Raw genomic sequence first — 25,557 nt, forward strand, 5'->3', positions numbered from 1 at the left:
ATTATACATTTTAATAGTACATTGATTACAGAATCATTTTGTACTAAACAGACACCAGCGTACAAATTTTTTAATACGATAAACATAAAATAAGTATGCGTCGCACAGGGTCCGCGTCAAAAAAGTATGAATTTCTAATATTTTAAGACGAGCCAAAAATTCATCGATTATACATTATAATAGTACATTCATTACAGAATCATTTGGTACCATACAGACACCAGCGTACAAATTTTTTAACTTGATAAACATAAAATAAGGATGCGTCGCACAGGGTCAGCGGTAATAAGTATCGATTTCCAATATTTTAAGACGAGCCAAAAATTCATCGATTATACATTTTAATAGTACATTGATTACAGAATTATTTGGTACCAACCAGACACCAGCGTACAAATTTTTTAACTTGATATACATAAAATAATGTTGCGTCGCATAGGGTCAGCGGTAAAAAAGTATCAATTTCTAATATTTTAAGACGAGCCAAAAATTCATCGATTATACATTTTAATAGTACATTTATTACAGAATCATTTGGTACCAAGCAGACAACAGCGTACAAACTTTTTCATTTGCTATACATAAATTAAGGATGCGTCGCACAGGGTCCGCGTCAAAAAAGTATCAATTTCTAATATTTTAAGACGAGCCAAAAATTCATCGATTATACATTATAATAGTACATTCATTACAGAATCATTTGGTACCATACAGACATCAGCGTACAAATTTTTTAACTTGATAAACATAAAATAAGGATGCGTCGCACAGGGTCAGCGGTAATAAGTATCGATTTCCAATATTTTAAGACGAGCCAAAAATTCATCGATTATACATTTTAATAGTACATTGATTACAGAATCTTTTGGTACCAACCAGACAACAGCGTACAAATTTTTTAACTTGATATACATAAAATAAAATTGCGTCGCATGGGATCAGCGGTAAAAAAGTAGGGATTTCTAATATTTAAAGACGAGCCAAAAATTCGTCGATTATACATTTTAATAGTACATTGATTACAGAATCATTTTGTACCAAACAGACACCAGCGTACAAATTTTTTAATACGATAAACATAAAATAAGGATGCGTCGCACAGGGTCAGCGGTAAAAAGTATCGATTTCCAATATTTTAAGACGAGCCAAAAATTCATCGTTTATACATTTTAATAGTACATTGATTACAGAATCTTTTGGTACCAAGCAGACAACAGCGTACAAATTTTTTAATACGATAAACATAAAATGAGGATGCGTCGCACAGGGTCCGCGTCAAAAAAGTATCGATTTCTAATATTTTAAGACGAGCCAAAAATTCATCGATTATACATTTTAATAGTACATTGATTACAGAATCTTTTGATACCAAACAGACACCAGCGTACAAATTTTTTAATACGATAAACACAAAATAAGTATGCGTCGCACAGGGTCCGCGTCAAAATAGTATCGATTTCTAATATTTTAAGACGAGCCAAAAATTCATCGAGTATACATTTTAATAGTACATTGATTACAGAATCTTTTGGTACCAAACAGACACCAGCGTACAAATTTTTTAATACGTTAAACATGAAATAAGTATGCGTCGCACAGGGTCAGCGGTAAAACGTATCGATTTCCAATATTTTAAGACGAGCCAAAAATTCATCGATTATACATTTTAATAGTACATTGATTACAGAGTCTTTTGGTACCAAGCAGACAACAGCGTACAAATTTTTTAACTTGATAAACATAAAATAAGGATGCGTCGCACAGGGTCAGCAGTAATAAGTATCGATTTCCAATATTTTAAGACGAGCCAAAAATTCATCGATTATACATTTTAATAGTACATTGATTACAGAATTATTTGGTACCAACCAGACACCAGCGTACAAATTTTTTAATTTGATAAACATAAAATAATGATGCGTCGCACAGGGTCCGCGTCAAAAAAGTATCGATTTCTAATATTTAAAGACGAGCCAAAAATTCATCGATTATACATTTTAATAGTACATTGATTACAGAATCTTTTGGTACCAAACAGACACCAGCGTACAAATTTTTTAACTTGATATACATAAAATAATGTTGCGTCGCATAGGGTCAGCGGTAAAAAAGTATCGATTTCTAATATTTTAAGACGAGCCAAAAATTCATCGATTATACATTTTAATAGTACATTTATTACAGAATCATTTGGTACCAAGCAGACAACAGCGTACAAACTTTTTCATTTGCTATACATAAATTAAGGATGCGTCGCACAGGGTCCGCGTCAAAAAAGTATCAATTTCTAATATTTTAAGACGAGCCAAAAATTCATCGATTATACATTATAATAGTACATTCATTACAGAATCATTTGGTACCATACAGACATCAGCGTACAAATTTTTTAACTTGATAAACATAAAATAAGGATGCGTCGCACAGGGTCAGCGGTAATAAATATCGATTTCCAATATTTTAAGACGAGCCAAAAATTCATCGATTATACATTTTAATAGTACATTGATTACAGAATCTTTTGGTACCATGCAGACACCAGCGTACAAATTTTTTAATACGATAAACATAAAATAATGTTGCGTCGCATAGGGTCAGCGGTAAAAAAGTATCAATTTCTAATATTTTAAGACGAGCCAAAAATTCATCGATTATACATTTTAATAGTACATTTATTACAGAATCATTTGGTACCAAGCAGACAACAGCGTACAAACTTTTTCATTTGCTATACATAAATTAAGGATGCGTCGCATGGGATCAGCGGTAAAAAAGTATCGATTTCTAATATTTAAAGACGAGCCAAAAATTCATCGATTATACATTTTAATAGTACATTGATTACAGAATCTTTTGGTACCAAACAGACACCAGCGTACAAATTTTTTAATACGATAAACATAAAATAAGTATGCGTCGCACAGGGTCAGCGGTAAAAAGTATCGATTTCCAATATTTTAAGACGAGCCAAAAATTCATCGATTATACATTATAATAGTACATTCATTACAGAATCATTTGGTACCAAGCAGACAACAGCGTACAAACTTTTTCATTTGCTATACATAAATTAAGGATGCGTCGCATGGGATCAGCGGTAAAAAAGTATCGATTTCTAATATTTAAAGACGAGCCAAAAATTCATCGATTATACATTTTAATAGTACATTGATCACAGAATCATTTGGTACCAAACAGACACCAGCGTACAAATTTTTTAAGACGATAAACATAAAATAAGTATGCGTCGCACAGGGTCCGCGTCAAAAAAGTATCGAATCCTAATATTTTAAGACGAGCCAAAAATTCATCGAGTATACATTTTAATAGTACATTGATTACAGAATCTTTTGGTACCAAACAGACACCAGCGTACAAATTTTTTAATACGATAAACATAAAATAAGTATGCGTCGCACAGGGTCAGCGGTAAAAAGTATCGATTTCCAATATTTTAAGACGAGCCAAAAATTCATCGATTATACATTATAATAGTACATTCATTACAGAATCATTTGGTACCAAACAGACACCAGCGTACAAATTTTTTAACTTGATAAACATAAAATAAGGATGCGTCGCATGGGATCAGCGGTAAAAAAGTATCGATTTCTAATATTTAAAGACGAGCCAAAAATTCATCGAGTATACATTTTAATAGTACATTGATTACAGAATCTTTTGGTACCAAACAGACACCAGCGTACAAATTTTTTAATACGATAAACATGAAATAAGTATGCGTCGCACAGGGTCAGCGGTAAAAAGTATCGATTTCCAATATTTTAAGACGAGCCAAAAATTCATCGATTATACATTTTAATAGTACATTGATTACAGAATCTTTTGGTACCAAGCAGACAACAGCGTACAAATTTTTTAATACGATAAACATAAAATAAGGATGCGTCGCACAGGGTCCGCGTCAAAAAAGTATCGATTTCTAATATTTTAAGACGAGCCAAAAATTCATCGATTATACATTTTAATAGTACATTGATTACAGAATCATTTGGTACTAAACAGACACCAGCGTACAAATTTTTTAACTTGATATATTTAAAATAATGTTGCGTCGCATAGGGTCAGCGGTAAAAAGTATCGTTTTCCAATATTTTAAGACGAGCCAAAAATTCATCGATTATACATTTTAATAGTACATTGATTACAGAATCTTTTGGTACCAAACAGACACCAGCGTACAAATTTTTTCATTTGCTATACATAAATTAAGGACTCGTCGCATGGGATCAGCGATAAAAAAGTATCGATTTCTAATATTTAAAGACGAGCCAAAAATTCATCGATTATACATTTTAATAGTACATTGATTACAGAATCATTTGGTACCAAACAGACACCAGCGTACAAATTTTTTAATACGATAAACATAAAATAAGTATGCGTCGCACAGGGTCCGCGTCAAAATAGTATCGATTTCTAATATTTTAAGACGAGCCAAAAATTCATCGATTGTACATTTTAATAGTACATTTATTACAGAATCATTTGGTACCAAGCAGACAACAGCGTACAAACTTTTTAATACGATAAACATAAAATAAGGATGCGTCGCACAGGGTCCGCGTCAAAAAAGTATCGATTTCTAATATTTTAAGACGAGCCAAAAATTCATCGATTTTACATTTTAATAGTACATTGATTACAGAATCTTTTGGTACCAAACAGACACCAGCGTACAAATTTTTTAACTTGATATACATAAAATAATGTTGCGTCGCATAGGGTCAGCGGTAAAAAAGTATCGATTTCTAATATTTTAAGACGAGCCAAAAATTCATCGATTATACATTTTAATAGTACATTGATCACAGAATCATTTGGTACCAAACAGACACCAGCGTACAAATTTTTTAACTTGATATACTTAAAATAATGTTGCGTCGCATAGGGTCAGCGGTAAAAAGTATCGATTTCCAATATTTTAAGACGAGCCAAAAATTCATCGATTATACATTTTAATAGTACATTGATTACAGAATCTTTTGGTACCATGCAGACACCAGCGTACAAATTTTTTAATACGATAAACATAAAATAATGTTGCGTCGCATAGGGTCAGCGGTAAAAAAGTATCGATTTCTAATATTTTAAGACGAGCCAAAAATTCATCGATTATACATTTTAATAGTACATTTATTACAGAATCATTTGGTACCAAGCAGACAACAGCGTACAAACTTTTTCATTTGCTATACATAAATTAAGGATGCGTCGCACAGGGTCCGCGTCAAAAAAGTATCAATTTCTAATATTTTAAGACGAGCCAAAAATTCATCGATTATATATTATAATAGTACATTCATTACAGAATCATTTGGTACCATACAGACACCAGCGTACAAATTTTTTAACTTGATAAACATAAAATAAGGATGCGTCGCACAGGGTCAGCGGTAATAAGTATCGATTTCCAATATTTTAAGACGAGCCAAAAATTCATCGATTATACATTTTAATAGTACATTGAATACAGAATCTTTTGGTACCAACCAGACAACAGCGTACAAATTTTTTAACTTGATATACATAAAATAAGATTGCGTCGCATGGGCTCAGCGGTAAAAAAGTATCGATTTCTAATATTTAAAGACGAGCCAGAAATTCATCGATTATACATTTTAATAGTACATTGATTACAGAATCATTTTGTACTAAACAGACACCAGCGTACAAATTTTTTAATACGATAAACATAAAATAAGTATGCGTCGCACAGGGTCCGCGTCAAAAAAGTATGAATTTCTAATATTTTAAGACGAGCCAAAAATTCATCGATTATACATTATAATAGTACATTCATTACAGAATCATTTGGTACCATACAGACACCAGCGTACAAATTTTTTAACTTGATAAACATAAAATAAGGATGCGTCGCACAGGGTCAGCGGTAATAAGTATCGATTTCCAATATTTTAAGACGAGCCAAAAATTCATCGATTATACATTTTAATAGTACATTGATTACAGAATTATTTGGTACCAACCAGACACCAGCGTACAAATTTTTTAACTTGATATACATAAAATAATGTTGCGTCGCATAGGGTCAGCGGTAAAAAAGTATCAATTTCTAATATTTTAAGACGAGCCAAAAATTCATCGATTATACATTTTAATAGTACATTTATTACAGAATCATTTGGTACCAAGCAGACAACAGCGTACAAACTTTTTCATTTGCTATACATAAATTAAGGATGCGTCGCACAGGGTCCGCGTCAAAAAAGTATCAATTTCTAATATTTTAAGACGAGCCAAAAATTCATCGATTATACATTATAATAGTACATTCATTACAGAATCATTTGGTACCATACAGACATCAGCGTACAAATTTTTTAACTTGATAAACATAAAATAAGGATGCGTCGCACAGGGTCAGCGGTAATAAGTATCGATTTCCAATATTTTAAGACGAGCCAAAAATTCATCGATTATACATTTTAATAGTACATTGATTACAGAATCTTTTGGTACCAACCAGACAACAGCGTACAAATTTTTTAACTTGATATACATAAAATAAAATTGCGTCGCATGGGATCAGCGGTAAAAAAGTAGGGATTTCTAATATTTAAAGACGAGCCAAAAATTCGTCGATTATACATTTTAATAGTACATTGATTACAGAATCATTTTGTACCAAACAGACACCAGCGTACAAATTTTTTAATACGATAAACATAAAATAAGGATGCGTCGCACAGGGTCAGCGGTAAAAAGTATCGATTTCCAATATTTTAAGACGAGCCAAAAATTCATCGTTTATACATTTTAATAGTACATTGATTACAGAATCTTTTGGTACCAAGCAGACAACAGCGTACAAATTTTTTAATACGATAAACATAAAATGAGGATGCGTCGCACAGGGTCCGCGTCAAAAAAGTATCGATTTCTAATATTTTAAGACGAGCCAAAAATTCATCGATTATACATTTTAATAGTACATTGATTACAGAATCTTTTGATACCAAACAGACACCAGCGTACAAATTTTTTAACTTGATATACATAAAATAATGTTGCGTCGCATAGGGTCAGCGGTAAAAAAGTATCGATTTCTAATATTTTAAGACGAGCCAAAAATTCATCGATTATACATTTTAATAGTACATTGATTACAGAATCATTTGGTACCAAACAGACACCAGCGTACAAATTCTTTTATTTAATATATATAATATAAATATGCGCTGCATAAGGTCCGCGGCGACATAGTATCGATTTTTAATATTTTGAGACGAGCAAAAAATTCATCTCTTATATATTTCGATAGTACATTGTTTGCAGAATGTTTTGATACCTTGCAGACACCAGAGTATACAAATTCTTTTATTTAATATTCATAATATAACAATAATGATATAATATAGTTTTAATAATAAAGTTTTAAATAAAATGTTATAGTACTTTAAACTCGATAAATATTTTGTGACAGTTATCAGCTGATTTCTGTCAAAAGATATTAATCAAGTTTAAACAAACTTTATATAAAAATATTATTCTTTTTTATATAAAATTGTAGAATGGTGCGCGCGTAGCGCGCGCTTGTGTTATTCTAGTCTAATAATAAAATGTATTATGAAACGCTATGAAGAAATTCTCAAGTGATCAAAACAAAACAACATCTTTTGCATAGAAATGAAACTTCGCTGGTGTCCTTGCGCCTTCTGGACGAAGGTGTCAAAGTACAAGAAGCTATATATGGTCACAACTACACTTTGCGAGCCGAGATTTCACGCCCAGACGGTTCGTATCTTATATCCTATTATATCGTTTTGCTTTTCCAGTATCGATGATATGAACAAGTCCGTTAGTATAGTTATAGTTGATTCTTCGTCGATATATCTCCTGTCCGAAGCATCGTAGAACATTCAATTTGCAGGAATGTATGGGATTCGAGTCAAGAACTGCTTCGCATTCAATAAGCTCAATTCCAGTGTGCAACTTATAAACGAAAAGGGGTAAGCAGATGATAATACATTTTTAAAGAATTAATATAAAGATATACTTTTAAATTTAAATGAGTTTTATATTTATGGCAAACATTTAAGTGTGCTATAAATATAAATGTTATAGATATTTGCATATTTAATATATGGATATGATGATAGTGTGTATAAATGCGTTAAATATCGTAATTTGTATTATAAATACTCATAACATCACAATACAGTTGATATTTTTTTTTCATCTGAAAGTTTACGTCAAAGTGAATAACTTTTGAGAATAGATAAAATAGTTTGTTTTAAGAGTTAAAATCACTTAGCAGTAATTTCATTAAAACTTCAACTGACCTTTATTGCGCAAAATGAAAACTCTCTTTTTCAGGCTTCTCCGTTTAATAAGTTTTCTCTATCGAAGTGAACTCTCTTTAGAACTTCGCAAGTAGTGAGACATTCAAAAGATAAACAACTTTAAATTAATTTCAACTACTTTAATAATTTTAATTTCTATACTTTTATTTGCTCTATCGATGAAAAAGTGTTTGCATTTTTTATTAACGCAATGTCGCTTTGACGATTGAAACGATATACTAATTGTGACCTTTTTTTTTTGAATCGCGAAGCTGTCCTGTGAAAGTTCGAATGACGAAATTCATATACGATCGAAGCACCGGTACAGCGGATGCCACATTGTTCTCGATGTTCCGGTTTGCCGACAGTTCAGAGGTGCATTTCCAATGTGACATCGCTCTGTGCAGAGGTAAACTGATCCGTTGAATGGTTTTCCATTAGCATTTCATTACGAATGTGGGTTATAAAATGGCATTCAACTTTTGCAACTTATTGCATGCGACGCATTGTGACAGAATTATTCCCGTTCACTCTCCATGAGAAGATTTTGCGTCCCAAATCGTAAAAATTTGAATCTTTCAAAGAATAAAAATTTTAGCAATCAATGTCACATATTGATTTAGTTTTAGTATCATACTAAATGTGTAAATTGCACGTAGAATATTTTTAATAGCATAATATTTTTTAAATCCTTTTTTCCTTAAAAAATTATTATACTTTCGTGAACAAACGCGACAAATTTCTGACGTATAATTATTATCAATTAACAATATATGAACTCTCGAGCTTAACATCCCTCGTTATGATTTAATGGAACAAAAATTTACGTGCTTAGAAAGCTGCGGTACCCCTGTATGTGAAGGAGATAAAGAGGAACTGATAAAGGGTGGCTCCTCCGCTAGCGGACAAAATGTTAATGCCGAAGAAGGAGTACTACTTGCTGGGACAAGCGTTTTTGTTCTCCAACCAGGCGAAAAACGAGGTAAAGTTTGCTATAGATGAATTGACTATTATATTGTCATTTCATATATGTTTTATCATTTTATATTATTATATATTATATTATTATCATATTATATTCTTGATATATTTTTATCCTTCATATTATGCCGATTAATTATTGTAATAATCTGTTTCAGTAATCTCTTTCTCAATTTTTTTCTCAAATTTATATGTATATATTTATTAATATTAATATTGATATTATACTTTTCGTCATCAAAGTGAATAACTTTTTAGGACAATAAATTGCAATATAGAGATACATTCTGTAATTGAAAAGATCTAGCAACTTATAAGTAGTATCTGAAAAATATAAAGAAATCAATTTCATTCATTCTAATATTGAAAAGAATTGCTTTCCTTTTCGGTCGAAAGTTTATATAAGAAGAGATCGAAAGGGGTTTATGAAGGGATTGGTAAAAGCAATTGGATGAGACATTCGATTAAGCTAGAGTTGCAGTCAGCTTGTTTTGACATATTCTCGCAACAGGACATTATTCGGTCATATCATGAATGCGTGCAGTCTCTGCTTCTTTCTTGATTTCTTTATTGTTTCTCTTGTGTATATTCTCATTTATGTCTTTATCCTTGCAAGATGGTTGCTTGTCATCTTTCTTCGTCATTCTGACCTGCATTTCGGACGTCGTCTCGACACGCAACCTATATCCAGGGGCTGTCATCAAATTATAATGCGTGTTCAGACTCACATGAGGGATCTTATTCCGTTTATCACACTTTGTGCTCCGGTTAAATTTTTTTTTTCGTCAGTCTATTCAGTCCCGCGCTATAATTTTCCATACCGCTCATCAACGTCTGGTACGGAATAAAATATCTTCGCGAAATTATGTCATTAAATTAATTATACCGCATCGCAGAAGTAAATAGATCATTTTCTTATCTCGCTGAACCTCGATAAAGCGATGCACAATGTGACTTTTCAATATGATAAAATTAACGGTTATCTCTCAAAACCATTGAAACAGATTGACAGATTAAAAGTGGAAAATTTATTGAAGAATTATTGCGTCATTAACTTATGCCTCTCCGACTATCTCATTTCGCTCTCTGTACTTAGGTGGAACAACTCTGTTTTCCCTTATTGGACACAGGATTTTTACTATTTGAACAAATGGAATTTTTACACGAATACCGACTCGCAACACGAGTCAATGAAAATACATGAACATCTATCGTATCAATACACGAAAATTACAATAATAATTTCTTCGTTCGCAGTTGTTCAAACAATGTACGATGATGGCAGCGTGCACCCGCTATGGCTCCTGTGGTTGGCGGTGGCACTCGGGATATTATTCCTCATCATGCTCATCATCAACATATTCCTATGTTCGGCAATGACCTGCAGCTGCACCCGGACCGACATTATCGAGAAGGAGCCGTCAATCATCGAGGATTATGATCCATACCGCAGCTGGCACGGCTCTCAATACGGGTCGAGGTTTGACTTAATTACCTCCTCTACTAAGCTACTCTTTCGCGTGACTCGCCGACAAAGTATCTCTCTCTATTAATCGCATCAATAATATATGATTACTCGTATATAACCGTATGTCATCTACACCGAGTGGCTTCAACACTCGAGCCCGAGTGGCTCGAGTTGATCATTGATAAGCTAATGTATCCCTGTCAGATTAAAAGCGCGATGTATAATTGATATATATATTTTTACGAGCGATCGCGTGTTTCATAATTCTCTCTTTTATGCACCGTGCAATTAAAGAATTTTTAACTTAAATTGCTGGTCTGATGAAAATGAAATGTATCGAACTTTCTAAGTGAAGCTGTACTTAAGCGCGCAGCGGAGTCACGATGATGCCAATTAATATTACGGATTGCATATCATGGCGCATGCGATTGCGTGCCTGAACGAGACCCTTCTTCTTGTATTCTTCAGGTATTCGTTAAACGGAAAGCAAGGATACGCCTCCGGAGGATCTACCATGAATTCCACGAGGTCGATATCGACCAACAGCGATCACTATGCGATAGTACACTCCCGGCCAGGAAGCAGATACTCCGGTCCTGGACAAAAGCATCATCATCATCACAGAGGACCGCCGTCCAACATCGGTTCACATTACTCCGGGAAGTGACGTTTCCGTTTATAGCTTCATTTATCAAAAACTATAGAACTCCATTGTCTTCATTAACGTTACTTTAATTAAACACGAATTTTATGCCGTTAGTGGCATTATTTCAACATCGCACGAATGACAAGAATTCAATTTAAATGTAAAATATCGCCGAGATACAAATCATTTTTATACTCTTAAAGCATTCAGTCATATCGAACGATATATCAGCACCTTCTTGATCGCATCATTAGAGATAGATTTAAAACTAATTGAAAATCGAAAAATAATTGAAAAAAATTATAACATAATAATTGGCTATTTAAAAAGAATAGACCGTCCATGATTAGTAATACGTATAAATTTCATGTAACGCAACATAATACATCAAGAGAGTGTTAATATATAGAGATATCGAGCGACATATCTAGCGTATATCTGAGATGAATGCTAATTTTCATATCTTGCGACAATCTGAAATTTTCTATCTATAAAAAATGGAATATAATTATATGATATCGATATATCTTTTCGATTTCTTTACAAGAAAGTTCTTATTTTTTACTCTTGCACTTGTTAATAGAATCAATGACGATAAGCAACGCGTGATCGAAAAATGTGGATCAAATATATTAATGAGATAAAATTTTCTATGGATAAGCGCAATATAAAATTACACATCTACACGGTTTTTTATATTTAGCATTATCATTCATGAAATGATTCTCGATTGCGTATATGTATCATAATATATATAATAGTCATAAGCATAGGAACTAGCACTTACAAAACTGCGCAACATTGATCCTAATTAAGAGATGTACTAGTTAAATGCTTTTTGTACATAAATTCATTAATCTAAAAACATCTTGTGCTTTTTATTTCTACCGATAAATCTTCGAATATCCAAATAGAAATCTAATCTTCAGTAATCTACGAATATTTTCCTTCGAACATAGTCGGCAAGATAATAAAAGAAACAACATTAATGTTTTCATATTAAAATTTAAAGCGTAGCATATTAAAATTAATTTTTTCTAGAATGACGTTTGGCTTTTCACGCTTTTAGTTTAATAATATAAAATTATGATATTTTGTTGCAGATATCTTCATAGTGCTATTTTCACCCAATTTGAGATATTTAAATTAAATTATGTTTTTTGTAATTAATGCGTATTAGTCGTAATAAGAGATCCTAATAACTAATTTGCTAGCTAATTTGTGATTTTTTTTCGCAAGACAATCAATAATAATAACTTATCTTTGCATGTTGTAATTTTTTAGATGATATATATTTTACGATAAGAATAATAGTGTATGCGTGATATAAACGTATCATTAAATGACTACCGCATTATTGCTAATAACGATAATTTCTATTACGGATCGCGTGCACATCTTATTTTTTTCACGTTCTCATTTTTCCAGAAATATTTTCTCCTTACTTTCATATTTTATTACTCTCTCTCTCTCTCTCTGCTAATCTAACTTACCTTTTTATCTTAAGTGAGCGGATTATTAATTATATATATTACTATGCAGGAGTTTATATTGCATCTTCTTTGCAAAACATACTCATTACTCATTACACACTGCAAAATATAAGTTGGACGGCTTTTATATAAAAGAAACTTAGAATCTTGTGTGAAAATATATTGAGGAATGAAATACTAAATCTTTTTCGAAAGAGGAACAAAGATGGACATGATTAAGCATCATGGAAATATTAATGATAGATTTTGTTATTTTTTGAAACGATTTATTATTAAAAATACATTTTTAGAATAAAATATACGAGAGAATAATCCACAGAGAGCAGTAGACTTCTATGCATCTTTACATAACTCTCTCTCTTTCTCTTTTTCCCTCTCTCTTCTCTTTTCTGTCTTTTGTTTATTAAATATTCTATTTATATAAAATATGAAAACTTTCATTTGCTTATAAATGGTAACTGCTGGTATGTATATGGGTTTAGTAAATGAATAATTACACGGGGAAAGGGGACCTGATAATACTAGCTATAGAAATACTGAAAAAATCTTCAGTATTACAATATTTACATCAATGTATCTGCTTGAAGAATTAATCAAAATATAACGATAGACTATTTATTATTCGCTGTAACGCATAGCTTTTAGTAAGATGGAGAAGATTCTCGAATTAGAAGCCAAACCAGACAACAATTTGCGTGGATATGTAAAATCCCAGAATTTTATCATTACAAATTAACAATTAAAGAGAATTATTCTGAAAAACGTATGGAGATTTTTACGAAATTCTCTGCAGTAAAATCATTTCAATTACACAGCCTAAGAAATAGACATTTAATTAGTGTTACTGTAAATTGATCGCATATAAAACTATTCAAAAAATTTGATTAGTATGTTAAGAAAGTTAATACTTTACAAGTGCGATGGAGCAGTCGATCACTACCATATTGTAATATCATTTGGTGATATGAACGCAAACACATATAATTAATTATCATCGTTTCTTATAATAAAATTTCATAATTTCTATTAAATAATCGTTATAATTTTTTCCATAATTTTATAATAATTATTAGATTTATCGCACAAAAGCGTCATATATAGATTTTGCAATTGACCTGATTGTATCTAATGTATGTATAGCAATACGGATATCCTAATTATCTCCGAACTGAGGCTTTATTTGAGTACTTTACACTCCCCATTGCCTGCGAATGATGAAGCATGATTGATCATGATGAAATCGTAACTCTCGCCGCTCAACGTTGAGCCATTGAATTTCAACGTCGCTCACAAGAAAATCAACGTGTTTGTGCTACAATTAATTAAACGGCAGGTACGTTCTCCATTACTTTTCTTGTAAACTATCTCTTACTATAAGGATAAAAAGGAATATTGAAAAACAGCGTACATTTGCTATCCCACAACCCGTGTGTCCGTTTGAGTAGACCAATATTACTCTGTCAGTCTCCGACTGCTTCGAATGAGAGTATTGAAGATACATCCTTGGCGCATCTCTCACATGACGAAAATTTGCGTCAGTTTCTAAATCGCGCTTCTTAATCCCAGGAACGTTTTTCTCGTCGAAACGAAAAACGAACGAGAAAGCAACGAATTTAAAAACGGATTCGCTTCGCACAATTCGATGGCTTAATGCAAGAAGACTGCAATTTAAAATAATAAAATGCGCTTTATATAAAAATCATATATCTCTTTTCATATGTTAATCGCTAACAATTTTTTATGTTAAATATAATTATACTATTTATTCTTATACATTTTTTTGCACATTTTTCTTTTGTATTAAACCATCGAATCATGTTTCTTAGGATAGTTTCGCGATGAAGTATTTCGTATTTCGGTAATCTCGACGAATGTAACGAAATGAATCAGAAGATTATCTTAAGTATTAAGGCACGATGTACGCGCGTGTTCGATTATCTTGTATCTATGTGTTTGTATCTATGTGTTTGTATCTATTGTTCTGTATCTGTTTTTTTATATATTAGTCTATGTATGTATGACTGAATGATTTAAGCGTTAATTATGAGTTACATATTAATGTAGAATATTTTCCATCGAAAATGGAGGCACCATGAATAAACATATAGCTATATTGTACCGCATGCATAGCGCGGTATTTTAATCATAAAATGTCAGCCTGCTTTTAAATGCTTTCGATAGATTAATCTTGAAGCGGATGGTGCGTTCGAAAATTAACACAAAATAGAAATGAAAAAATAAATAATAATGTGTGTACATTGATAGAGTTTCAAGAAAAGAACGATATTTTTCCATATTTTTCCAAGGTTCGCTGTCGCATCTTTAGATTGTCTTATAAATCTCATATTTCTATACCGCGACAATTTTATTTTCATTTATCAATTTAATATAATTTTAGGCTGATGGAATGAAAACGAAATGCGCGAGTTTTTCACAAGCGCGAATTTACTCCCCTAACTAATAATAAGAGGCTGTTTCAGGAGCCTGGATCTGTCGAGGAAAATTTGTTGCCATCTTTCGTGTTATCTCTTATCTGTATATATGTATATAGCTGTTATTACATCTTCTCTTTTTAAAAAAGAAAGAAATGCAATAAAAATAAGTATGATAAAGCAAGGATGATTAAAGTGATAAACCGATCAGAGAAAGTAGAGTCGAAAGATCTGCATTTAATGGAAATAATTAAGCTCTATTAATTTAAATAAATATTAATCTCTTCTTATCTATCCATGCGAAAAATTATTTTTATCCTTGTATAGGTTACTCTTTTTGGAGCTAATGTAGCAAAATCTCCAAATAATTTTGCAAATCGCGGATCTTACGATTGTACAGGTCCAGCCTGCTGGAAGGGACCACTTACCCTTGTGATAATCCACCGATAATAATCGGATCGCCGTCGTAGTTTTTCGGCGATCCATTACTCCCGCATTAATAATCTCGTTAAGTGTAGTGACTATTTCTACATTATTTACAAAGCGTTACAAACGTTAGTCAGTAACATTTGTACGTTTCCAATTGTAGATGCTTCACTCGCCACATCGGGATTTGCGATCGCCGTTATACTTGCGCGGATGTAGCATAAATGTCCAGTGAGTATTTCTATTAAAACTCTATATGATGTGTTTTATAATAAAATAGATTATTGCGATCGAATTATATGATCGCGAATCGTGAATAATCTCTCCATTGTATGAGAGTTTCGCGACAATGCAAGGATAACAAAGAATGTCGTGTAACAGAAATGACAGTGTGACGGGTGAAGCATCTGGAACACAATAAATTATCGACTGCCGCCAACGTAATGTCATCATCGTCTCTGAGAACGTTCATCGTTTCACGACGCCCAGCAGGGCATCGATCCTTTTGTTAACTCGTTGCTTCACTAACGTATCTAACTCAACTTGCCATTTTCTTCGCTCTCAGCCGGTTACGTAAGGTAATGGGGTCGACACCCATCGAATTTCTTGCTCGCGATCGATCGTGATCGTCTCGAGCAAAGTACGTTCTCAAGAGTAGACCGACGAGATATTGCGTAGTTGAAAAAAAAAAGAGTATTACAGGCTCGCGCGCTACTTTACAGGAATATGCTACAACTATCGTATAGACTTTGGAGCGTCTCTCTCAGCGTTTCTGAGCTCGTCGCTCATCAGTCAATCGCCCATCAATCAATGGAACGCGTTCAGCGACAGGGGCGGCGTGATGGGCGGTAAATGGTCACCGCAGGTCGGGAAATTCGGTGGTATCGGTGGCAAATCCGCGTGCGTTCCGACGTGAAGAATCAGGTTCATGCCGATCAATATGTGGAACAAGAAGTGGCAGTGGAACAGCCAGTATCCTAAAAAAAAAAAGGAGATATTGTCCAATATTAATATAATTCCCTTATGAGAAATGCGCAGTCAATATCAACTTGACGACTAATTGTGAGACACTTTATATAGACATAATATACTTGGACACACAATTAGTGTACGCTAACTTTTGTAATTATGCGAGCAGCTGCAAACGGAAGCAGTTTGCATCTCATCAGAATAATGCGCGAGAAGTTTTCAAGTTGTCGTTGTTAACTTACCCGGATTGTCCGCGCGGAAGCGGAAGATGACGTAACCGTTGTTGGGAACGGCGATAGTGTCCTTAGCAGGCGGCAGGTTGAATTGTCTGTGCAGAAGACCTCGCTTATCGAGATCGAGAGCGTGCTTCAAATTGATCTTCTTCACGTTCCTATCCGGAGAACGGCCGATGCCGACCACATTGAACGCGTATCCGTGCAAATGGAAGGGATGCGACAGATTGGGTTGTTGTACTGTAATAGAATTTTTTGAAATGTATTTTTCCATTTAATAACAAAAGAGCTTTGCGCGTGACAAGCAAAATTACATATGTGTACATACCTTCGTCTACGAGAACCACCTCGACGACCGCATTATGCGGAATATCGACCTGATGTGTGCACATGCAGTTGGCGCCGCAGTCAGCTGGTCTATTATCACCGTTGCAGAACTGTTCAGGTGGAATGTCATCGATCTGCGAGAGCGGCGGCGCCGGAGGAAACGTGAACGAGATCTCGTCCACGAGAGAAATCACATGGTCACCAGTTGGTGCAACTACGGACACAATCGAGATAATGCGATAAGTCTTTATAACTTTCGAATAAATATGTAATAATGAAAAAATGATGATAATGTATGATAACTCCATTAATCCTTGAATGAATGAAGCTCGCGAAATTAAATTTTCATTAAAGAAACATCAACTCTAAGCTTAAAATCAAGGAATACGCGATTGAAAGCGACGATAATTTCGGAACACCCTGTACGCGCTTCGATAATATAACCGGTTTGTATCTCCTCATGCTATCGAATCTAATTGTCCCGAGGAAAAAGTATACACCACTTAACTAGCAAATATACCCCGCAAAGTATCTCGCGTATAATTCTTGCGATTTCAAGAATCGTCGAAGATGTTGCATGTACAACGCGCGCCTGGATTATATTTTTTTTAAGCATATCTTCTTGAGAATATACCTCCAAGGCCGTGTTTATGTCAAATGAAAATCAAACGCAATCATCGCGTGACGCGCGCTTCCTTCTTTTTTGCAAATTAAATCAGCTATTAGCGCGTCCTTACCGAGGAAGCGATTGTAGGTCTGCGGCTGGAAGACCTCCTCAGGTCTGTAGAACAGGAAGCGGAACGGCAGGAAGATCTTCACGTCGGGGCGTGCCTGGAGGATGCCTTGATCGATGTGTCGGGCATTCTTCAATTGACTCACGCAAATTGCATCCTCGCGCGGTCGGTTGCAAATGGCATCCAAGGGATTCAAGACCTGAAGAAGAGAACATTCTTGACCTTGGCGCGTGATAGCAAAATCGAGTCCTTATTATTTAAGGAACATTGTTGAATTTTTTTTAAGCCGTCAATCTTAATCACGTTACATACAATGTGTTAAATGTTTTTTCATCTAAAATATCTAATATGAAAAATAGCACCTTTTATTATTTATAGTACAAAAGCATATTACTATATTATACTTGTGACATAGTTGCATTAGTCATTCTAAAATTTTTTAAAATTATAGTTCAATATTCGGTGTCATTCCTTTCAAGTAAAAAATGATTTTATAATAAAAGAAGCAGAAAAAAATAATTTCTCGAAAGATTTATCGTAAGAAATTTTTCCTTTCTAATGTATCTTTCTTATTGCAGCTGAGATTTTAAGAAAATCTCTAGTCTATCGATTGAAGATAAATCTTTTTCCACTGTTATATTTTATTTTTATCAATATCATATAGTCATATTAAAATCGATATGTTTCATTGAAATGCAGATAGTAATTTAAATAAAGATTTTATTTTTTCATAAATATGTATCCATACGAATTCTTTTTGTGTGTAGCATTCAAACAGATGGCAGTGCATATACTAACAATAGAGATGAAAAGAGATATACTAACAATACAGAGAAAGATAAGATTTTATAAGATCTTAAATTTGAATATTTGTTAATAGACTGGGTGCAAAAAATTTAATATATTTAAATCTCGTCTTTAATTTCAATCGTAAAAAAATATTTGACATGCAAACAACAAATAATTTTAGAAATATGCTTACGACGCCTTGTGGAAGACCAAAATCGTATGTAGGCGGTGTAGTAGTCGGTTGATAAGGACCACGAGCGTATCGCAGGATAGCCAGCTGCTGGGCCCGCGGAATTCCGCACTCTCCGAGCGAACGAAGCTGAATCCAATAAGCGCCGACATTCTGATCGGCATTTATGACGAAATCATAACGTTCACCTATTGTGGAAACGTAAAAAACGTAAAGATGTAAAATCAATCTTTGATTGGTTTCGTGAAGGACACGTTTCATCAAGACATTCGTTATGTCTAATTGATTATTATGCAAGTAATCTTCTTTGATAATAGTCTTTAAATCAATCATTTAGTGAATGGATTATTTGACAATTTTTAATCTATTTAATTTCTTTATTTAGAATGTTTGCAGCTATAATATACAGAAAAATGTTTTATTTATTTTTCGTGAACTTTTTATTGTTATAATTTCAATAGCAAAAAGTTTTTCATTTTTCCAATAATTATCTATTTTATTTGCCTTGCGTCTTAAATAATTAATTGAATTAACTTTGTTAAGAAATTTAGGATTAATGTGGAATAAAATCGCTTTACCTGAAAATGAAATTATAGTGTTCACTTCTACTGGCTGAACTGCTTCACCGTCGGTGGCGATGACGGTGAGAGTGTGACCCTCGACTGTGATTTGAGCGGGACATACTGATCCGTATGAATTAATTAAACGGAATCGATAACGGCGGCCCGAAGTTATCGTGAACACTTCGAGGGGTGTGTTTGTCATGAAACCGGTATTAGGATCCTGTATTAAAAGATATACACAGTATGTTAGAAAATGAAAATTAATACTTCTTCTGCAATAATAAATAGCAAAGTTTATCGAAAAATTTTGCCCGCAATTTTCTTTACACGGACTTATACAAGTTGTTCTAAATTTTTATCAATTTCTTTGAATTATAAAATATGAATCTGAGTCTGTAAAAGAAATTTCTAACATAAATTGAAGCCGATGTTTATCTGGTGACGTTAGACAATATATCATCTCTGTTGAGAATCAATGAATATCCAAAGTGACGTACCCGAAATTGACCTCTCCCATTGATTAGGGCGCTTTCAGGTGCTTGACCTGTGTTGACTGCAAGACGACCCGGAAAACGCTCGACAGCGCTCTCGTGGAACCAGTCACTGATAAGTATCACGTGCGTGGTTAAATCGTAATCATATAGATTGCTATTGGGATCCTTGCTCGGCGGCTGTCGGATTACTATGCTCCCGTAGAGACCATCTATCTTTTGCATGCCAGTGTGAGCATGCCAGAAATGTGTACCCTCATTGCCGGCTGTCCATTGATATCTTCACATATTGTGCAATCATTTTATTTCATGCATTTCACGACACCGTTACATTTTAAAATATATTAATTTGTTTGCAAAACATTTCATTTTTTTTTAAAGCTTAAATTTTGACAAATATCTTTACGAAACAAAAATATTCCATTAAAAAATCGCTCTGATTTTTTTTTTTTTCATAGTTTCAACTAAGTTCTCCGTTTTCTCGAGTTATAATAAACTTGAACAAATATAGATAATAAAAAATAAAATTTTTAAAAGCTTTATATTAGAGCAAACAATTAAAAATTATAATTGTTTTCTGGAGATGAAAATTTTATTCTTTTAATTATACGAAGAAAATAAGATCTCTTTTCTATGCATACCTAAACGTATTGCCTTCTTGAATAGGACATTGTGTCACATAAGGTACACCATCGTAGTATTGAGATCCTCTTTGCCATACTCCGTGCCAATGAATTGTGACTTCCATTCCCTCTATATGATTTTCCACGTCAACAACAACTTTGTCACCCTGGCATACTTGAATACTAGGGCCAGGGATCATTCTGTTTGAAGTCAAAATACCTCTCTCTACTCCGTCAGCCAGGACACACTGACAGTCGCTCCACACGGAATTGGTTGCATTCGGTGTGCATACTTGACACGCTCTAGAAATTTATACAGCTAGCTTGCAACGATAGTAATTATTTAAGCAATCCATATATTCTCAAAGAATAATATTGTTTTTTATAAAAATTAATTTTTTCATTAAAAAATATATATTTGTAAAAAATAATTACTTTATCACTTTGAAAATTATTTCTATTAATAAATTTAAGCTTGTTATCTCTCTTTTGCAATTTCCATCGTTTCAAGACAATTTCGAGGTATCTCGTACAGATGATACTTACGCCCCGAGGACGGTGTAATACTCGAGGGTGAAGTGGTAATAGCATATCCTGGGCGGCTCGTTCTCTCGACAGGCACGAGCGCATTCGTCCGGCGACGAGAGCGATGGATTTCGGCGTAATTCGGCGGTGGAACGCTCATTATAATCAAGAGGCCGCGTCCTAGGCGGCCTTATTGTTACCCCTCGACTGCCGAGGTTGTCGATCCCACCGAAACCGCTGCGGAAAACGGTACTAGTCGGGTGGGTTTGTGCCAGGCCGTGAGCCGTGGGGAAGAAAGTCGCGCTGTCAGTCTGCGAGAAGATGTCGGTTTTGAGGGTAGGATTCCAGAACGAGGGCGACGCCGACTGATCTGTTATCGTTTCTGCAATTTCATATAGATTTTTTTCTAGATATATATTTTTCATATTTTTATAGAATAAATCTTACAAATTGTGATGTAAAATTAAAGAGAAGTCATAGATCTTTATAAATATTTTAGAAAAAAATAAATTATTAATATTATGCAAAAATATTTCACTAATGTGTTACAAATTAGATGTTTGAAAGAGAAAGAGAGAAAAGGCAGAATATTATTCTTAAATAATTTTAATTAATGAATTTGCAACATGTAAAGTAATTAATTATCCGTATATGGATAAGTTAGCTTAATTATAGAGTGGAAAGTAATCTTTCAGGAAGATCTTATGGAAGAAGAATAGAAAATTAAGTTTGTATTTATAGACATTTAATTTTGTTTTTATAATAATGAATTTCCAAATTGTGATGTAGTTAATAAGTTCCTTATTACTATTGAATTTTGTAGGATTGCCGTACGGTATACGATATCATTACTTTATCGTAAGCTACGAGCAGTTTCGTAATCGTATCATTACGAGTGTTCTTTCTATTTTAGTATCAATCAGTCCTGTAAATACACGGAAGAATAAGGAAAAGTTGAAATTTTAGCTTGTTACGTGTATAGCAATCACGTTCGATACGATTTCAATTTCAATCAATACATGAAAGCGTAACGATATTAAAACTTTCGAGGTTTCGAGTCGAACGTTTTCAGAATATCTTTAAATTTAATAAGAATCTCTTTACTGCCTTGCAAATGCAGTTTGTATTCGCGGAATATTTATACATCGCAGCTTTGAAAATTATTTTGAGACATTATTGTTCGCAGAGCGAGAATTATACAATAATTTCGAGTAGAGAGCTGAAATTTTTCTGATCGCCACACAAATTAAATTAAATTAAAGATTTAATAACGAATTAATTTAAATTAAAGATTTAATATGCGCATATGAATGCAAAACGTCTCAAAAAATCTTGTTTGCTGCACGAGTATAATTGACATTTTGGTTTACACAAAAAAAATTGATGAAAATAATTAACAAATTATCAATTCCTTTTAAAAAAAGATATATTATTGATATTGTTGTCGTTTTTCCGCGATAAGCGCGCGTTATTCCTCAATTTTATGTTAAACCGAATGATACAAAAATCAGCTGATAACTGTTCAAAAATATTAATCGAATTTAAAGTACTATAACATTTTATTTAACATATTATTATTTTAATTTTTATAACATAATATTATTTTAAAATTTAATTAATGCTTTAATCAGCTGATGTATGTCAAAAAATATTAATAAAGTGTTAATTTGCTAATTAAATGTTATAGTACTTTAAACTCGATTAATATTTTTTGATAGCAATCTATAACATTTTATTTAAAACATATTATTATTTTATAATTTTTATTACATACTATTATTTAATAATATAATTTTGTGTACATAAATGTATATACTCGTATATATAAATGTGTACATAAATTAAAAAGTTAAATGTAAAACGGTGACATAAAATAATGTAGTAAATGTAAGTAGTATAGGTCAATAAAAGTAGTATAAATCAATAAAATATTAAAAGTTAATATTTATAATAATAAATAATAAGCAAAATTAATTAATTTGAAACATAATTAAGGGATTAAATGCAAAACAGTGATATAAAATAATGATGTAATAAATATAAGTGGTATAGGTCAATGAAAGTAGTGTAGATCAATGAAAGTAACATAAGTTAATAAAAACACTATCAATCAATACATATAACAATAAATAATAAGCAATATTAATTAATTTTGACATCATAAATTAAAAAGTTAAATGCAAAATGGTGACATAAAATAATGTAATAAATGTAAGTAGTATAGGTCAATAAAAAGAGTATAAATCGATAAAATATGACAAGTTAAAATTTATAATAATAAATAATAAGCAATATTAATTAATTTGGACATCATGATTAAAGGGTTAAATGCGAAACAGTGATATAAAATAATGGTGTAATAAATATACATATATATACGCGAAAAGATATAGCAGCGTTAAATTAATCATTTATGAGATATTGACGCTAAATTGAGAATAAAATATTTGATTTTAAAATGGAATCGCGCATAATTCTGTATTCGCAAGTTGCCTAAAAGTTGCCTCTTTTTTGCGATGTTGATTAGCTGCCTCAATTTGCATTGTAAATTATATTCATAACATCGAGAGGCTGTCATTGCGAAGGTTAGCAGTTTGTCCAAAATAAAATAAAATAAAATAATAATATGTTTTAATACTTTAAATTCGATTAATATTTTTGATAGTTATTAGCTGATTTCTGCGTCAAAAAATATTAAAATCGCGGATAAAGTATATATACATATATTATAACTATATATTATAACATATTATTTTATTTACAATACATTATTATAATTAAAATAATAATATATTTTAAGTAATATAATATGTTATAATACTTTATCCGCGATTAATATTATTGACAGAAATCAACTGATAACTATCAAAAATATTAATCGAGTTTAAAGTATTATAACATATTATTTAAAACATAAAAAATTATTTTATTTTATTTTATTTTATTTTGGACAAACTGTCAAACACACTGCTAACTCTCGCGATGACAGCTGCTCGATGCTATGAATATAATGCAGTAAATGCACAACGCGAATCGAGACAGCCAATTAGTATCGCAGAAAAGCGACAACAATGACAATAACATGCCTTTTTTTAGAAAGGGATATAGCGAAGAAAAAAAAGGAAAACTGCTCGCGCATTGTAGTCACGTTTGAAGTTAGCAATGGCTACGATAGAATGTACCATTAGTAAAGATCAGCTATTGCTGCCTACAATTTATCTTGCGATTTTTCAAATATGACGTCTAATATTTCATGCTTTATATTTATACCAATTGATTGTAACATTTGTTCACGTAAGTACGTAATGAAGAACGATACGATGTATTCTACTTAATAAAAGATTTAAAATCATGTTATACGCTTTCTACTAATATTATATTAGCTATCCCAAAATAAGAAATTTACAATTATCTTTTAAATTATATTTATATGATCTTTAAATTGTATATTTATTTTCTTTAGAATATATATGTAAGAATATATAAATTATATATTGTATAATAAAATTATATGTTATTTTTACATAGAGTATATTTAAATATAATGAAATTTATATTACATTATGATTTAAAAACCGATTTAAAAATTTTATTAATTATTTAATACTCAGAAATCTAAAGGCGAAAAGTTAGCGGAACTTAGAAGATCCACCTTGTGTATCCGGTAAGGACTGTCACGCAAATGACTCCGGATGACGATGACAATGAGGCGATGAGGCAATGTGCTAGCTTGGTCGCGTTATTTAGAGCGAGTGCATAACGCGAATATGTAACGACTCGTCCTCGCGTGGTTTTATTCATTACATTATATGGTGAGATAGATGACGACGCTGTCGTAAGTATAAAGTTGTAACGCGCTTGTGCAAGAAAAAAAAAACAATGAATTAAGTAAGACAAAATTGCGCTTTCACGGTACTCCGCAGCGGCTTTTTCACGTGGCAATTAACTCGTCACACTTCCATTTTCACGCCTGTACCGTCGATTGTTCGACCGAATTCTGAGGTATGACCGATGCTTTCGCTGATTGTCACTAATCATTGCTGACGAAACAGATGTCTTTTGCGCGCAAACTATATTTTTTATACTTTTATATATTTATACTTATGTAATATACTATTATATTATAATGGGAACACGTCGATTGTAAGATCAATCGATTAAAATTGCAGATTCTCTAGAAATATATTAGTTACGCGAAGCATCGATGTTTCTGTTGAAACGAACAATTCAAGTTGCGGTATTTAAAAAAAACGCACTTTTATAGAGTTAATTATGTCGATTCTACTACGACTCGTGAATTCTCGTGAGAGAATTGCTGATCATTTAGCCTGCGATGTCGA

The 25,557-nt window shown here is 32.5% G+C and overlaps 2 protein-coding genes across 4 annotated transcripts in view; one reads left to right on the forward strand and one right to left on the reverse strand.

Moving 5' to 3' along the window:
* Window positions 1-12,289, forward strand: part of LOC145934898 (uncharacterized) — a 91,781-nt gene extending 79,492 nt beyond the window's left edge. For 2 of the 3 annotated variants that reach the window (XM_083035772.1, XM_083035770.1), the window contains exons 4-9: window positions 7,670-7,779; window positions 7,916-7,994; window positions 8,600-8,736; window positions 9,163-9,309; window positions 10,566-10,788; window positions 11,245-12,289. In XM_083035772.1, the coding sequence (XP_082891898.1) occupies window positions 7,670-7,779; window positions 7,916-7,994; window positions 8,600-8,736; window positions 9,163-9,309; window positions 10,566-10,788; window positions 11,245-11,443 (895 nt within the window). In that variant the 3' untranslated portion in view covers window positions 11,444-12,289. The remainder of the gene's footprint in view (window positions 1-7,669; window positions 7,780-7,915; window positions 7,995-8,599; window positions 8,737-9,162; window positions 9,310-10,565; window positions 10,789-11,244) is intronic. The other variant, XM_083035771.1, reaches the window with a different exon arrangement.
* Window positions 12,290-13,241: 952 nt separating this feature from the next.
* LOC145934801 (multicopper oxidase 3) overlaps window positions 13,242-25,557 on the reverse strand; it is a 49,893-nt gene continuing 37,577 nt past the window's right edge. The window contains exons 2-10 of the mRNA XM_083035558.1: window positions 21,239-21,599; window positions 20,711-20,995; window positions 20,076-20,349; window positions 19,594-19,798; window positions 19,019-19,203; window positions 18,040-18,235; window positions 17,304-17,516; window positions 16,985-17,215; window positions 13,242-16,750 (exon numbers count right to left, since the gene is read on the reverse strand). Of these exons, the coding sequence (XP_082891684.1) occupies window positions 16,581-16,750; window positions 16,985-17,215; window positions 17,304-17,516; window positions 18,040-18,235; window positions 19,019-19,203; window positions 19,594-19,798; window positions 20,076-20,349; window positions 20,711-20,995; window positions 21,239-21,599 (2,120 nt within the window). The 3' untranslated portion in view covers window positions 13,242-16,580. The remainder of the gene's footprint in view (window positions 16,751-16,984; window positions 17,216-17,303; window positions 17,517-18,039; window positions 18,236-19,018; window positions 19,204-19,593; window positions 19,799-20,075; window positions 20,350-20,710; window positions 20,996-21,238; window positions 21,600-25,557) is intronic.

Source organism: Prenolepis imparis, unplaced genomic scaffold (genome assembly GCF_030444845.1).
Source record: "Prenolepis imparis isolate NDT839.2.m4 unplaced genomic scaffold, iyPreImpa1.0 SCAF_4, whole genome shotgun sequence".
NCBI classification, from domain to species: domain Eukaryota; kingdom Metazoa; phylum Arthropoda; class Insecta; order Hymenoptera; family Formicidae; genus Prenolepis; species Prenolepis imparis.